Source organism: Labrus bergylta, chromosome 9, assembly GCF_963930695.1.
Source record: "Labrus bergylta chromosome 9, fLabBer1.1, whole genome shotgun sequence".
NCBI lineage: Eukaryota > Metazoa > Chordata > Actinopteri > Labriformes > Labridae > Labrus > Labrus bergylta.
Window position 1 is genome coordinate 31231431 of NC_089203.1, and position 17156 is coordinate 31248586.

General features: G+C 40.2%; 1 protein-coding gene across 3 annotated transcripts in view; it reads right to left on the reverse strand.

Moving 5' to 3' along the window:
* Positions 1-17156, reverse strand: part of sfxn5b (sideroflexin 5b) — a 19958-nt gene continuing 2802 nt past the window's right edge. Inside the window, exons 2-14 of one of the 3 annotated variants that reach the window (XM_020658008.3) lie at positions 15775-15843; positions 15511-15588; positions 11409-11435; positions 11245-11299; positions 11132-11157; positions 10958-11011; positions 10656-10712; positions 6933-6998; positions 6657-6747; positions 4677-4792; positions 3556-3641; positions 2423-2540; positions 1-2248 (exon numbers count right to left, since the gene is read on the reverse strand). In XM_020658008.3, coding sequence (XP_020513664.1) covers positions 2171-2248; positions 2423-2540; positions 3556-3641; positions 4677-4792; positions 6657-6747; positions 6933-6998; positions 10656-10712; positions 10958-11011; positions 11132-11157; positions 11245-11299; positions 11409-11435; positions 15511-15588; positions 15775-15843 — 921 coding nt within the window. In that variant the 3' untranslated portion in view covers positions 1-2170. The remainder of the gene's footprint in view (positions 2249-2422; positions 2541-3555; positions 3642-4676; positions 4793-6656; positions 6748-6932; positions 6999-10655; positions 10713-10957; positions 11012-11131; positions 11158-11244; positions 11300-11408; positions 11436-15510; positions 15589-15774; positions 15844-17156) is intronic. The other 2 variants (XM_020658010.3, XM_065958918.1) reach the window with 2 other exon arrangements.

A 17156-nucleotide genomic window follows, 5' to 3' on the forward strand; every position in this document is an offset into this window, starting at 1 on the left:
TTGAACAGATTATTATTATTTATTCATCTCAAACATCAAACACGAGTTTAGAATCATTTCATATTATTTAAAAAAGTCTAAACTTTATTAACCAAGAGTTAATAAACAAACGACATCATGACTTTATATTACTTCACATTATAAAGGTTAAAATCACATCATGTTAGAACAGCTCAGTGTGACCTCATGACCTCGTGACCTCATGACCTCATGACCTCGTGTTGAGTATCAGAGCGGCTCCACATCAGTAATAAAGGTTCAGACTCTATCAGCCGAGCAGCGAGCAGACTTTTATTTTGATATCTCTTTAATATGAGGGAGGAAGTTGTGCCCTCTTCCTCCTCCTTCACAATAAAATAAAATAAAATAAAATACCCGCCTGGAGCCTGACGGAGCTCGTTCAGCTGAATATCAACGGGTTAAACTGAACTACAGCGGTCGTTTCATCTCTGATGTCACAGAGCGTGGTCATACCCTCTACAGTCCACTCAATATATCCCACAATGCATTGCGGTTAAAAAGATTTTTACGAGTGGAAAGTGGCGTTTGAGTCGTCCACTCTCAGACGGACGAGAGGAGCGAGCAGCGAGAAGAAACTCGATAAAGTTCATATTTGGAGCGTTTTGAATGAAATCAGTTTAAATGAAGGGTCAAAGGTCGTCAACGATAGTGACGGTAGTTTCTCCCGATGAGGAAGAAAGACGAGAGTCAGTGAACAGGAAGAAACGTTTCATTATATCTCAGATTATTTTATATTTGTTATCAGAAAATATTCTGTGAAAGTCTGAAAGAAGTTTTCAGGAGGTTCAGGAGGAGAGAGGAGAGAGGAGACAGGAAAGAGGAGAGAGGAGAGAGGAGACAGGAAAGAGGAGAGAGGAGTGAGGAGAGAGAGGAGGCAGAAGAGAGGAGAGAGGAGGAGAGAGAGGAGAGAGGAGGAGAGAGGAGACAGGAGAGAGGAGACAGGAAAGAGGAGCGAGGAGAAAGGAAAGAGGAGAGAGGAGACAGGAAAGAGGAGAGAGGAGAGAGGAGAGAGGAGACAGGAAAGAGGAGAGAGGAGACAGGAAAGAGGAGAGAGGAGACAGGAAAGAGGAGAGAGGAGTGAGGAGAGAGGAAAGAGGAGAGAGGAGAGAGGAAACAGGAAACAGGAGAGAGGAGGCAGGAGAGGAGAGAGGAGAGAGGAGACAGGAAAGAGGAGAGAGGAGAGAGGAGAGAGGAGAGAGGAGACAGGAAAGAGGAGAGAGGAGTGAGGAGTGAGGAGAGAGAGGAGGCAGGAGAGGAAAGAGGAGACAGGAGACAGGAAAGAGGAGAGGGGAGAGAGGAAACAGGAAACAGGAGAGAGGAGGCAGGAGAGGAGAGAGGAGAGAGGAGACAGGAAAGAGGAGAGAGGAGACACGAAAGAGGAGAGAGGAGTGAGGAGAGAGGAGAGAGGAGACAGGAAAGAGGAGAGAGGAGTGAGGAGAGAGAGGAGGCAGGAGAGAGGAGAGAGGAGAGCGAGGAGGCAGGAAAGAGGAGAGAGGAGGCAGGAGAGGAGAGAGAGGTGGAGTTCATGCCGTTATTTATCGTTATCATCGATATTCTGCCGTCGTTAAGCCGCACATTTTAGTTGCGCGACGTCACCGTCAGCGAGCGGCGAGTGAGCGAGTAGCGTCTGAAATGTTTTTAATTGTGCTGAGCGAGTTCCCGATATCGTCCACTCCATAAAACTCACAGCGAGCGTCTGCCTGCAGGTTTCTAACCACAGGAAGTACCAACCGGCTCCAGAGAAACATCCTGCAGCTCCTCCTGACCACGAGGAACAAGAAGAGGTCCAGCAGAGGGCGCCAAACACACGCTGATGATGTCGCTGCTCTCTGTCATGTTTTGACTGTTTGTATTGAGCTTCCTTTAATCCCCTTCAAAATAAAAGTGACTTATTGCAGCTTTACATTTAAAAAATGTTGATTTTGAATTAAAAAGTGTAATAATAATAATAATAATAATAATAATAATAATAATAACAATTATAATGTTGAAATCTTTCAGAACATATATCATGATATCTATGGGGCGAGGGGGGGGGGTTATACAGTCGGACAGGAAGCTGGAATTATCTTTAGAATATAAAGGTTCATTAATACGGGTAGGTCAGGATGATTTACTGCAGCTGCTCCTGACAGATCCTCCACAGCCATCATAAACCCTTGTTGTAGGTCACGACCTTGCAATCTGTTGCCATGGCAATTTCCGGCTCCAGGCAAGACACCTCAATCTGCAAAGAAAGAAAGGTAGAAACCTGCAGGTAAGATGTGAGCCCTTTGACTTGAGATCTTTAGAAAACATCGGGGAGAAAGCGCTCCAGGCTGTGCTCGTCTACTGGCCTGGATGTAATGTGAGTTTCAACGCAGCTGCGTCCCTCAGCCATCTGGCCGTGAAACTACTGTACCTGAGACATCTGGGGGAACAGGCTGATGGCCACAGGCAGCGAGAGGCCGAAGGTCACCAGGCACACCACGCTGTGGATGGGCAGCAACAGTCTGCGGTTGCACTGCAGAAAGCGCAGCCTGCACGAGGGAAGAGAGAGAGAGAGGCGAGGAAACGTGAGCGAGCTCGGCGCAGCGATCCCAGGTGACGAGCGAAGAGTTATTTTTGGATCTGTTGGAGAAACATCCTCATGTGCAGAGTCAGAGGAGGAGGTGTGTGTGTGAGTCAGGCTGCAGATTTCTTTATTTCCTGTTCAGCGGCTGTGAGCGTCTATCACTCTGCACACACACACAGAAGTTGACTCTGGTTCATTACACACTTTATCCCCCATGATGCAACACTGATAACCAGAGCTTCATGTAGACCTCAGAGACCAGGCAGCTGTACAGGACCCTGAAGGGTCTGACACAGACCCTAAAGGGTCTGACCCACGGGATGATTTCAATACAAATAGTTTCAAACAGTGGACAAAGGTCAGGGATCTGAACTCTCGCCTTCATGTACCTGTTAAAAGACGAGCAGCGGCGTTTCGGACTGACTGTAGGCGAGGCAGGGACGCCTGATAAACGCCATGGCGTAGGTGGTGGTGAGGCCATCAGCTGGTTTCTGTGTTACTGATCGGCGTGGAAACATCTCACAATAAGAATGCGTAATAAAGAAATAAATAAGGCGTAGGAGACGTATTGAGGTGTCACCGCCGGCTTTAGGTCATGAACTTCCACTGATGGGTCAGGCGTTTCTATACGGGGGAGCACAACCCGATGTTTGACTGCTATGCTAGGCCGCGCAACCCTGGGGTCCAGGATGTACTGTGGAGTCCGCCCATGCTTCATGAGTTTTGGTCTGTTACATATCGCACTGTTGGGAGAATTAAAGGCCGGGGTATCCCCTTCATCCCCAGTCTGTTTGTCTTGGGGACCCCTCCTCTATCTAAGCCCAGCACTTACAGGCTGGACTGTTGTTTCGGTCTGTTTGTCTGAGGTCAGAGATGCTTTAGGGTTCAATTATTGTTGATGTCGACGTGATATTATTACGGTCTGTTTTGATAAAATAAAAAAAGTATTGATCATAAATGTTGTGTATTTCTGTACTCACCTCTCAAGGTATGACATGATGATGGGGGGCAGCACAAAGATGGGCATGGGGAGGACCACACGTGTGAAGGCGGTCTCAGTGATGGCCTGAGGGTAAACATGAGAACAATGTGCACACGCTTCACTTCAAATACTGCGACGAGTTGGACTTAATTTCCTCTGTCAGAGGATCAGATGGCTGCTGAGTGCAGACAGTGTCCTGGGAGTGCCCGTCTCATTTGCATGTTTGTAAATTAAGAAGTATTCACATATTCTGCTTCTTTCTTAACTAACTCACAAAGACCAGCGCTGACTGCCCCACCTCTATGTGCAGAGTGCAGCTCCATTAGAGTGAGAGTGCAGCTCCATCAGAGTGAGAGTGCAGCTCCATCAGAGTGAGAGTGCAGCTCCATCAGAGTGAGAGTGCAGCTCCATCAACATGAGAGAGCAGCTCCATCAGAGTGAGAGTGCAGCTCCATCAGAGTGAGACTGCAGCTCCATCAACATGAGAGTGCAGCTCCATCAGTGTGAGAGTGCAGCTCCATCAGTGTGAGAGTGCAGCTCCATCAGTGTGAGAGTGAGAGTGCAGCTCCATCAGAGTGAGAGTGAGAGTGCAGCTCCATCAGTGTGAGAGTGAGAGTGCAGCTCCATCAGTGTGAGAGTGAGAGTGCAGCTCCATCATTGTGAGAGTGCAGCTCCATCAGAGTGAGAGTGCAGCTCCATCAGAGTGAGAGTGCAGCTCCATCAACATGAGAGTGCAGCTCCATCAGAGTGAGAGTGCAGCTCCATCAGTGTGAGAGTGCAGCTCCATCAGAGTGAGAGTGCAGCTCCATCAACATGAGAGTGCAGCTCCATCAGAGTGAGAGTGCAGCTCCATCAGTGTGAGAGTGCAGCTCCATCAGAGTGAGAGTGCAGCTCCATCAACATGAGAGTGCAGCTCCATCAGAGTGAGAGTGCAGCTCCATCAACATGAGAGAGCAGCTCCATCAGAGTGAGAGTGCAGCTCCATCAACATGAGAGTGCAGCTCCATCAGAATATGATTAAGGATTTATGGAGGTATTAGAGACTGCGATCATTGTCAGTGAATCAGAGCCTCAGAGTATAAACATATGAAGTTTTTCAGTGTATGACATCATCCTTACGTGTCTTGCAGCAATTTTGGAGGATCCTACCACGTTCCCATTGTTGTCCAGCACGTCAATACCTTCAGACAGCTCGTTGTGTCTCATCAGGCCAACGTTACAGATGTTAGCACTCGCTGAGGACGGAGAGAAAAACACGTGTTATTATTGGAAATATTTCTGAGGGTCAAGAACTACTGATTAAGGCATGAAATGATTTTGTCCCCAAATCTATCGAAACTCACTCAAAGAGACAAAGAGAGTATCACATGTTTGTTAATGATTCTCACCAGCAGGGGGACACAGTCTGACATTCTCTGACACACCAGGGGTCTCATTTATAAAAGAGTGCGTAGAATCCATACTAAAAATGTACGTACGCCAAAAAACCCGAAATGGCGTGCCCACAAAATTATTCAGATTTATAAAAGTGTTCGTACTCACACCTGCACGCAATGTTCCCTTTATAAATCACGATCCACCTGGAAATGTGCGCACGTAGATTAGTCCCATGTTCCGCCCTCTACACGCCCACAATCAACCATAAACGGTCAACGCAAAGCAGCTCGTGAATGAAAATGCATACAAACGAGGGGGCGGAGCTAAGGTTTCCAGCGCTGGATCTCGGTGAAACCCGGAAGTTTAGAAAAAGAAACGAAACTTTCTGACCCAGAAACGGAGGAGTTTGTGAATGAAGTGAAGGATAAAATGGACATATGGATAGTTTACTGCAGCAGGAGGATCACAAACTGAAGACCAATCAGAGAGTGACATCACGTCGCTGCTGCATTCACCCAATCAGAGAGTGACACCACGTCGCTGCTGCATTCACCCAATCAGAGAGTGACACCACGTCGCTGCTGCATTCACCCAATCAGAGAGTGACACCACGTCGCTGCTGCATTCACGCTGTCCTCCTACAGCGCCAAAACATCCAGCGTTCATCATTACGCACGAGAATGCAATGTTTACATGTGTACATGTTTACATGTGTACATGTGTACATGTGTACATGTTTACATGTTTACATGTGTACATGTTTACATGTTTACATGTGTACATGCTTATATGTTTACAGGACCCACACTGTCTTCTTCATATTGTCAGAGTGCTCCCGTCAGTCATCATATTAGTAATCAAAGGTTTGATCAACGAACAAAAACGTTTGATTGTTGGTCGTTTCTTTCGTGGTAAACTCGGTCTGCTCTGTGACTCATTATGAGGATTTATAGACCTAATGATGGTGTCAGAGATGACCTGACTTAATGTCCACACTTGAATTATTTACAGAATAAATACGTGCAGCTGATGAAGACATGCTGAGTGGAGGAGGTGAAATGTGTGAAGCCACCGCCGTGTCTCTGTGCGTCTTGACGCAGTCATCTTTATTAAAACTAAAAACCACACTTGATGATAAATGCTCGATATTGAAATATATGAATGAAATCTGGAGGCTCTGTGGTCTCTGTGTTAGTCTAATGTTTAACTCTACATCAGTGATTACATTAGTGTACACGTCCGGTCCTCTGAGGTCCGTCTGGGATAATGAAGGCGAGATAGCGTTGATGAAATATGTATGAGGCAGACTTTTATTTTTTATTTATTTTATGTTTATATATTGTCATAATGAAAGTGACTTATCGGAAACGGCTCACTACATGCGCAATTATAGCCTAAATAAAATCGTCGGTTTGAATGATTCTGATGACGTGGATCTGTCAGTAAAGTTTGATATTTAGTGAAATAAAATGTGGAAGAGACATCAGTATGTATCTGCAGGTTTCAATTCACCACTTGGCCATCTGTGTTGCCAATTTCCCATGCCTCCAAAATGAACGTACACCTGGGTCACAGGTTGCTTACCGGTGCGCAAATTTTACCGTCAGGTTTGTTTTTATAGATCACAGACTTTGCGTGGGAAAAGGTGTACGCGAGTTTCAGACCCCGTTTTGTGCGTACGCAATGATTATAAAAGAGACCCCAGCTCCTTTAAAAACTGACCTACAGCGGGGAACGGGACTAATCTCTGTATGATCATTCTGGTGGCAGGGCTCAGCTTGTTGGCCTTCTGGATCAGGACGTTCAGTCCCACCTGTCAAAAACAGAGAGACATTTCATTTAACATCACACAAGCAAACGTGTATCTTAGGGAAAGATGAGCAAAACTGCTCAGGCAGCATTCTTAGTCTCATTGTCTTTAAGCAGTCTCTAAGTAGTCTTTGTGTGTGTGGTTTCTAACATCCAATCCTGAGAGAAGATAGTGATGTTGCCACTCACTGCGATGGAAACAGCGCTGCTCACAGCTCCTACATAACCTTGAAGGAACTTTGAAGTGGGCGTAGGCTGAGGAAGGACAAGAAATACTGTCATACATTTATTTCAGATTCAAACAAGACAGACATATATATCTCTATACATGGTGTTAATATCTCTATATGGTGTTAATATATCTATACATGGTGTTAATATCTATACATGGTGTTAATATCTATATATGGTGGTAATATATCTATACATGGTGTTAATATATCTATACATGGTGTTAATATCTATATATGGTGTTAATATATCTATACATGGTGTTAATATCTATACATGGTGTTAATATCTATATATGGTGTTAATATATTTATACATGGTGTTAATATCTCTATACATGGTGTTAATATATTTTACATGGTGTTAATATATCTATACATGGTGTTAATATCTCTATACATGGTGTTAATATATCTATACATGGTGTTAATATCTATATATGGTGTTAATATATCTATACATGGTGTTAATATCTCTATATATGGTGTTAATATATCTATACATGGTGTTAATATCTCTATACATGGTGTTAATATCTCTATACATGGTGTTAATATATCTATACATGGTGTTAATATCTCTATACATGGTGTTAATATCTATATATGGTGGAAATATCTCTATATATGGTGATAATATCTATACATGGTGTTAATATCTCTATACATGGTGTTAATATATCTATATATGTGTTAATATCTATATATGGTGTTAATATATCTATATATGGTGTTAATATCTCTATACATGGTGTTAATATCTATACATGGTGTTAATATCTCTATACATGGTGTTAATATATCTATATATGTGTTAATATCTATATATGGTGTTAATATATCTATATATGGTGTTAATATATCTATACATGGTGTTAATATATCTATATATGGTGTTAATATATCTATACATGGTGTTAATATCTCTATATATGGTGTTAATATATCTCTACATGGTGTTAATATATCTATACATGGTGTTAATATCTCTATACATGGTGTTAATATCTCTATACATGGTGTTAATATCTATATATGGTGGTAATATCTCTATATATGGTGATAATATCTATACATGGTGTTAATATATCTATATATGTGTTAATATCTATATATGGTGTTAATATATCTATATATGGTGTTAATATATCTATACATGGTGTTAATATATCTATATATGGTGTTAATATATCTATACATGGTGTTAATATATCTATATATGGTGTTAATATATCTCTACATGGTGTTAATATATCTATACATGGTGTTAATATCTCTATATATGGTGTTAATATATCTCTACATGGTGTTAATATATCTATATATGGTGTTAATATATCTATACATCGTGTTAATATCTATATATCGTGTTAATATCTCTATACATGGTGTTAATATATCTATACATGGTGTTAATATCTATACATGGTGTTAATATATCTATACATGGTGTTAATATCTCTATACATGGTGTTAATATATCTATACATGGTGTTAATATCTCTATACATGGTGTTAATATCTATATATGGTGGAAATATCTCTATATATGGTGATAATATCTATACATGGTGTTAATATCTCTATACATGGTGTTAATATATCTATATATGTGTTAATATCTATATATGGTGTTAATATATCTATATATGGTGTTAATATATCTATACATGGTGTTAATATATCTATACATGGTGTTAATATCTCTATATATGGTGTTAATATATCTCTACATGGTGTTAATATATCTATATATGGTGTTAATATATCTATACATGGTGTTAATATCTCTATACATGGTGTTAATATCTCTATACATGGTGTTAATATCTATATATGGTGGTAATATCTCTATATATGGTGATAATATCTATACATGGTGTTAATATCTCTATATATGGTGTTAATATATCTCTACATGGTGTTAATATATCTATATATGGTGTTAATATATCTATACATGGTGTTAATATCTCTATACATGGTGTTAATATCTATATACATGGTGTTAATATCTATATATGGTGGTAATATCTCTATATATGGTGATAATATCTATACATGGTGTTAATATATCTATATATGGTGTTAATATCTCTATACATGGTGTTAATATCTCTATACATGGTGTTAATATCTATATATGGTGGTAATATCTCTATATATGGTGATAATATCTATACATGGTGTTAATATATCTATATATGTGTTAATATCTATATATGGTGTTAATATATCTATACATGGTGTTAATATATCTATATATGGTGTTAATATATCTCTACATGGTGTTAATATATCTATACATGGTGTTAATATATCTCTACATGGTGTTAATATCTCTATATATGGTGTTAATATATCTCTACATGGTGTTAATATATCTATATATGGTGTTAATATATCTATACATGGTGTTAATATCTCTATACATGGTGTTAATATCTCTATACATGGTGTTAATATCTATATATGGTGGTAATATCTCTATATATGGTGATAATATCTATACATGGTGTTAATATATCTATATATGTGTTAATATCTATATATGGTGTTAATATATCTATATATGGTGTTAATATATCTATACATGGTGTTAATATATCTATATATGGTGTTAATATATCTATACATGGTGTTAATATATCTATATATGGTGTTAATATATCTCTACATGGTGTTAATATATCTATACATGGTGTTAATATCTCTATATATGGTGTTAATATATCTCTACATGGTGTTAATATATCTATATATGGTGTTAATATATCTATACATGGTGTTAATATCTATATATCGTGTTAATATCTCTATACATGGTATTAATATATCTATACATGGTGTTAATATCTCTACATGGTGTTAATATATCTATACATGGTGTTAATATCTCTATACATGGTGTTAATATATCTATACATGGTGTTAATATCTCTATACATGGTGTTACTATCTCTATACATGGTGTTAATATCTATATATGGTGGTAATATCTCTATATATGGTGATAATATCTATACATGGTGTTAATATCTCTATACATGGTGTTAATATATCTATATATGTGTTAATATCTATATATGGTGTTAATATATCTATATATGGTGTTAATATATCTATACATGGTGTTAATATCTATACATGGTGTTAATATCTCTATACATGGTGTTAATATATCTATATATGTGTTAATATCTATATATGGTGTTAATATATCTATATATGGTGTTAATATATCTATACATGGTGTTAATATATCTACATATGGTGTTAATATCTCTATACATGGTGTTAATATCTCTACATATGGTGTTAATATATCTCTACATGGTGTTAATATCTCTACATATGGTGTTAATATCTCTATACATGGTGTTATTATATCTATATATGGTGTTAATATCTCTATATATGGTGTTAATATATCTCTACATGGTGTTAATATCTCTATACATGGTGTTAATATCTCTATACATGGTGTTAATATCTCTACATATGGTGTTAATATCTCTATACATGGTGTTATTATATCTATATATGGTGTTAATATATCTATATATGGTGTTAATATATCTATGCATGGTGTTATTATATCTATATATGGTGTTAATATCTCTATGTATGGTCTTAATATAGCTATATATGGTGTTGATGGTGATCTATAAATGGTGTCTACCTTGGTGGCGTTGCGGTTTGCGTAATTCACACAGGCATTGTGACTCTGGTTCAGCCACTGTAGGAAAGAAAAAGGAAATAAGGGTCAGGGTTAAAGGAATAATTATAGAAAACAAAGAGGAAGATAGATAGATAGATAGATAGATGTCCTCTTAAAGCGACAGCACGCAGAAAGCAGCAATCTGATCAGCTCTTTATTTCTCATGTCCTAACGTGGCTAACATCTGCATGTAGGTTATTAAAGTGTGCTTCCCAGACGGTCCAACAACAAATGATTGTCAGTACATTGGTTGTTTACAGTACCTGCCATATAATGGTAGACAGCACAGTCTGATTTGGGAGGAGAAGGCCAATGACCTAAATGAGACCAGGGAATAAGAGCTTATTTCTGGGTAAAATAAGTCCAAAGTCTCATCTGTTCCCAAACATGAGCATGAGCAGCCAAGTTCAAATGTATGATTTTTATGTGACACTTACAATCGGTGTTCCAAATGGGACATAACCTGCACAAGCCAAGACATGATTTTCAGAGTACAGAAATGAAGAGAAATGGTGGAAACTTGATGAGAGATCTTCATGTGAGGTCGTACCTGACATTCGAAATGGCATGAAGATCTTCTCTCCTGTGTCAGGATGAATGATGGCCTGCGTGCAGAGAGCAAGGCATCATCCTCATGCTGCCACGAGCCCGCAGGCTTTCACTGTATGGAGGTGCACTTCACCTGACATGATGTATGACAGGTGGATCACTTACCTGCTTGATCTTCTGGGCTTCCCACAGCTGCACAGGTGAGCCGGGCAGGGAAAGAAAATAACCGTAGTTAATCATCAGACAACTATTTATCAAGAATACAAACATTCATGTTCATGTTTTTCATTTCTTACACGGACATTCATTTAATTTAACTTCAGGTCAATTTGGTTTTATGACCTTTAAATGACCTTTAAATGACCTTGACGTCTTTCTGGTGACTTGAAATCACTTTCACCAGCTCCAGTCAGCTGACCTCGTTTCTACCCTCTCATTGGATACAGTAGCCAAGGAACAGTGAATGAAAGGCCATGATTGGTCCATTGAGGTGCCAATCAAAAGGTCCGACTGCATGAATTAGTACAGAAATGTTGAATCAGAGAGTGGATCTTTATGGATGTGATGTGTTTGTCCTGGATTTTGATCATGGACTCTTGTTGACACAGCAGGTTTTGTTTGTTTGTAGTCTGACAGATGTGTAGATTGTGGTTGCTGTGGTGGTCTGACAGATGTGTAGGTTGTAGCTGCTGTGGTGGTCTGACAGATGTGTAGATTGTAGCTGCTGTGGTGGTCTGACAGATGTGTAGACTGTTGTTGCTGCCGTGGTGGTCTGACAGATGTGTAGATTGTAGCTGTGGTGGTCTGACAGATGTGTAGATTGTAGCTGCTGTGGTGGTCTGACAGATGTGTAGACTGTTGTTGCTGCCGTGGTGGTCTGACAGATGTGTAGATTGTAGCTGCTGTGGAGGTCTGACAGATGTGTAGATTGTAGCTGCTGTGGTGGTCTGACAGATGTGTAGATTGTAGCTGCTGTGGAGGTCTGACAGATGTGTAGATTGTAGCTGCTGTGGTGGTCTGACAGATGTTTAGATTGTAGCTGCTGTGGTGGTCTGACAGATGTGTAGATTGTAGCTGCTGTGGTGGTCTGAGAGATGTGTAGATTGTAGCTGTGGTGGTCTGACAGATGTGTAGATTGTAGCTGCTGTGGTGGTCTGAGAGATGTGTAGATTGTAGCTGTGGTGGTCTGACAGATGTGTAGATTGTGGTTGATGTGGTGGTCTGACAGGTGTGTAGATTGTAGCTGTGGTGGTCTGACAGATGTGTAGATTGTGGTTGATGTGGTGGTCTGACAAATGTGTAGATTGTAGCTGTGGTGGTCTGACAGATGTGTAGATTGTGGTTGATGTGGTGGTCTGACAGATGTGTAGATTGTAGCTGCTGTGGTGGTCTGACAGATGTGTAGATTGTAGCTGTGGTGGTCTGACAGATGTGTAGATTGTAGCTGCTGTGGTGGTCTGACAGATGTGTAGATTGTAGCTGCTGTGGTGGTCTGACAGATGTTTAGATTGTAGCTGCTGTGGTGGTCTGACAGATGTGTAGATTGTAGCTGCTGTGGTGGTCTGACAGATGTTTGTTTGTTTAGAAGTTTATTGAGCAGGGACAAATACATTGTACATTATTTCATATAAAATATAAAATAGATGCCATGCATACAGGTTTCTAGCCAAGACTAATTTTCAACCCCTTTCCCTGGTTAGACCTTTACTAAATGTTACATACAAATAAGACTAAAGAACACGTCAAATACAGGAGACATAAGGACAAAAACAAGGACAACAAATAATGTGTGTGTGTGTGTGTGTGTGTGTGTGTGTGTGTGTGTGTGTGTGTGTGTGTGTGTGTGTGTGTGTGTGAGAGAGTGTGCGTATGTACGGGTCAATGTTCACATTCAGTTTCACCATTGTTTTACTTGTGTGTTAAAAACCTTGTGCTCTGTCAATGTTTTAATTTCTGATGGTAATGTATTCCACAGTTTGGTGCCTATTACTGCAAAGGATGATTGTCCGAATGTTGTTTTGCGTTTCGCTATTCTACAATTTCCGCTTGTTGCACCCCTAGTTCTAATTCTACTGTTCTATTTGTTTATTAATTGGTAGAGTATTTCTGGAGCAAGGCTGTTCATACACTTGAAAATGAGATTTAAAAATGAAAAGTTTACAAAGCTGTCAAAACCCAGTAAATTGTGTTTCTTGAGAATTTGGCAATGATGCCATCTAGCAGGTTTCTGATCCATTATTTTAAGTGCCTGTTTGTATAATGATTGGTGTCATTGTTGTTTGGTTGGCTTGACCCCAAACGGTTATACAATATGACAAATGGGAAAATATCATGGCATGCATAAATTGTTGTGCTGCCTTAAGCGATATATATTGTCTTATTAGGCGAAAGCAATTTAAGTTGGTCTTGACAGTTTTGCACAGCTTCTTTACATGTCTATTAAATTTAAGCTGAGAATCTAAAATAACACCTAAAATTTGAACTCATCTACTTGATCTATCTCTATCTTATCAATCTTTACTCCGGAATTTTCGTTGGCTTTTCTTTTAATTGAAAAGCACAATGACACTGTCTTTTTATCATTTAAAGTCAAATGATTGTTTCTGAGCCACTGGGATACACCAGACATCTCTTCTGATAGAGTTTTGGCTGCCAACTGAGGAGTTTTTGCAGACGCAAATACCACGGTGTCGTCCGCATACATTTGGCATCTGGCTCTTTTACAACTGTCTGGTAAATCATTAATATATAAGCTAAAAAGTAAAGGGCCTAATATAGAACATTGTGGAATTCCCATTGAACAAGCCTGGACAGTTGACAGGGTAGAATTGGATCTAACCCACTGCTCTCTATGTTTAAGATATGTATGGAACCAAGCAATTGCCTCATCTGAGAAAGTAAATGTTTTGAGTTTATTAAGGAGAATTTCATGGTTAACAGTATCAAAGGCTTTTTTCAAATCCAAGAATACTGCCACCACTACATTCCCCTCATCTAACAACTGTTTTACAGTTTCTGTGAGGCAGCAGTTTGCCAACTCTGTTGAATACCTTGCTCTGAACCCAAATTGTTTGGGGTGCAGTAGGTGTTTATTTTCAAGGTAATCAACAAGTTGTTTAGCAACTGTTTTCTCAAGAACTTTTGAGAGTGCAGGTAGGATAGAAATTGGCCTGTAATTAGAGACCAGGTCAGGTGAACCAGCCTTGTGAATGGGAGTTATAATTGCCTTTTTCCAGGGCTCAGGAAATTCATTACTTCTGATAGAGCAGTTGACAACATGAGTCATTGGCACTTGAACAACAGAACTGTGTTTTTTAATAAATAAAGTATCTAATCTAAAATAATCCTTAGCTTTAGATTGCCTTAACTGCATTATGACTTTACCAATATCACTTTGATTAACCTCTTTAATATGAAAAGAAGTCGATGTGCCGATTGTAGCTGCTGTGGTGGTCTGACAGATGTGTAGATTGTGGTTGCTGTGGTGGTCTGACAGATGTGTAGATTGTGTCTGCTGTGGTGGTCTGACAGATGTGTAGATTGTAGCTGCTGTGGTGGTCTGACAGATGTGTAGATTGTAGCTGCTGTGGTGGTCTGACAGATGTGTGGATTGTAGCTGCTGTGGTGGTCTGACAGATGTGTAGATTGTGGTTCTGTGGTGGTCTGACAGATGTGTAGATTGTAGCTGCTGTGGTGGTCTGACAGATGTGTAGATTGTAGCTGCTGTGGTGGTCTGACAGATGTGTAGATTGTAGCTGCTGTGGTGGTCTGACAGATGTGTAGATTGTAGCTGCTGTGGTGGTCTGACAGATGTGTAGATTGTAGCTGCTGTGGTGGTCTGACAGATGTGTAGATTGTGGTTCTGTGGTGGTCTGACAGATGTGTAGATTGTAGCTGCTGTGGTGGTCTGACAGATGTGTAGATTGTGGTTCTGTGGTGGTCTGACAGATGTGTAGATTGTAGCTGCTGTGGTGGTCTGACAGATGTGTAGATTGTGGTTCTGTGGTGGTCTGACAGATGTGTATCCAGAGTGTTACTTAAACACATCAGCTGTTTTAATGACGGTGATGATGAGAAAACAATCTCTTCTGCAAGTTTCTGTTTGTAGATTTTGTGTCAATTAAAGTTTTTTGAGTCATCTTGGCGTTTTTGTTGTTTTTGAATGTTTTTGTTGTTTTTGAATACGACTGGTGAAGGTGAACGTGGTAACCTGATATCTCAGGGTCAGCTCATCATGTCACACTTTAGTGGACAAAGTAAACCTCACCTGAAGATCAGAGACTCCAGGAGAAAGGGAGCCATGTTTGTAGTCATCCAGAAGTTTGATGCTTTCTTTCAGCTGTTTCTACAAACAGAGAAAAAGAAACCGAGTGAGAGTGTCTAAATGAGCCAACTGCAGCATGAGAGAAACTTAAATACATTTTAATTACATCTCACAAATGAAATAATGTTCCTTTAAAGAACTGTGTCTGTACCTTTGTGTTTAACTATAGTACAGAGTTTATATATTTAATAGCAATGAAGACGTTACCTCGGACACAAACAGCGTGCTCGGGTCGATGATGGCGATGAAGTGCCTCAAACGTCCAAAGAATGAACCCTAAAGAAAGACGACAACACAGAGAGTGAAGCCACAGTCCTCTGAAGGTGGACCATGAAAAAAACAGCAGATTTTATTTTCACATGAAAGAAACGAGCAAAGACTCTGAGCTGATGTTCAAGTGTCTAAATCACTGCGTAGAGATCTTTGAGCTTCAATACTCCTCAGCAAGTTTTTCTCCAAGGTAAAGGTGAAAAAAACTTTGAATATCACTGTAAAGAACACAGACCTGTTATAAAAAAAACAACAAATCAACCAGAATATCTTTATAATGACAGAAGATGTTTCTGAATCACTCAAACTTCAAGTTTCCCTCTGAAGTCTGAACTTTGAAGAATCAATCTTGGATCAGTTCCCTTTAAGTCAGCAGCTGGTGGTGGAGCTGCTGGTGGTGGAGATGCTGGTGGTGGTGGAGCTGCTGGTGGTGGTGGAGCTGCTGGTGGTGGAGCTGGTGGTGAAGCTACTGGGGGTGCTGCTGGTGGTGGAGCTGCTGGTGGTGGAGCTTTCTGTTTCCTGTTCCCTGTTCCCTGTTTCCTGTTCCCTCGCTGTCTTCATCAGAATGCCAATTCACTGCGTGTTTGTGCCAGCAGTGTGAAAAGGCCTTGCAGCGCTTTGTGCCAAGAATCTCTTTGGACGGAAACATGTTAGCTTCAATCACTTTCCCTCAGGGACATTCATCCGTTATGAAAACAGGCTGGAACAAAGCCCTCTGTGTTTCAAGGACCTGTGCAGGATCCCGGGTCCTGGTTCAGTCTTCAGGCCCCCTTAGACTGTAAGTAAAGCGTCTATCTGCAGTGAAACTCAGGACTCCTCCACGACCCTCCTCTGACAGGCCATATGTGCTGCAGTGCTGCTCGGGAAGAGTCTGTGAGGGAGTTTTAATTATGCATGAGTCCCAGCTCCCCAGAGAGAACACAACAAGGCTGGCAGGGAGCGAGCGGAGGAACGAGAACACACAAACTGAGCAGGATTTATGCTGATTCAAGGACTGGCCTCATTTTAACGGCTCTGATGAAAGAACCTGAAATGGCAGCTCCATCAGTCCCTGACCCCCAACCTCGGAGGAGTCGGATCAGAAAGACCTGATGAACATGTAAACCATAAAGCACGCCATAAATAACCATCTTTGTGATGTATGAACAGAAGACGTGATGATGCTGCTCCACGAGGAAACATGAAACCTGTTCAGTGGCTCGTTCACAAACGCGTTTACAGATCTCATGGCCATTTTGCATCTTTGTTGTCGTCCTACTTTCTGCCTCTTTGTGGTTGTTTGTTTATTGTCCCCTCGGATCATTGTGGGGTTTTTATAG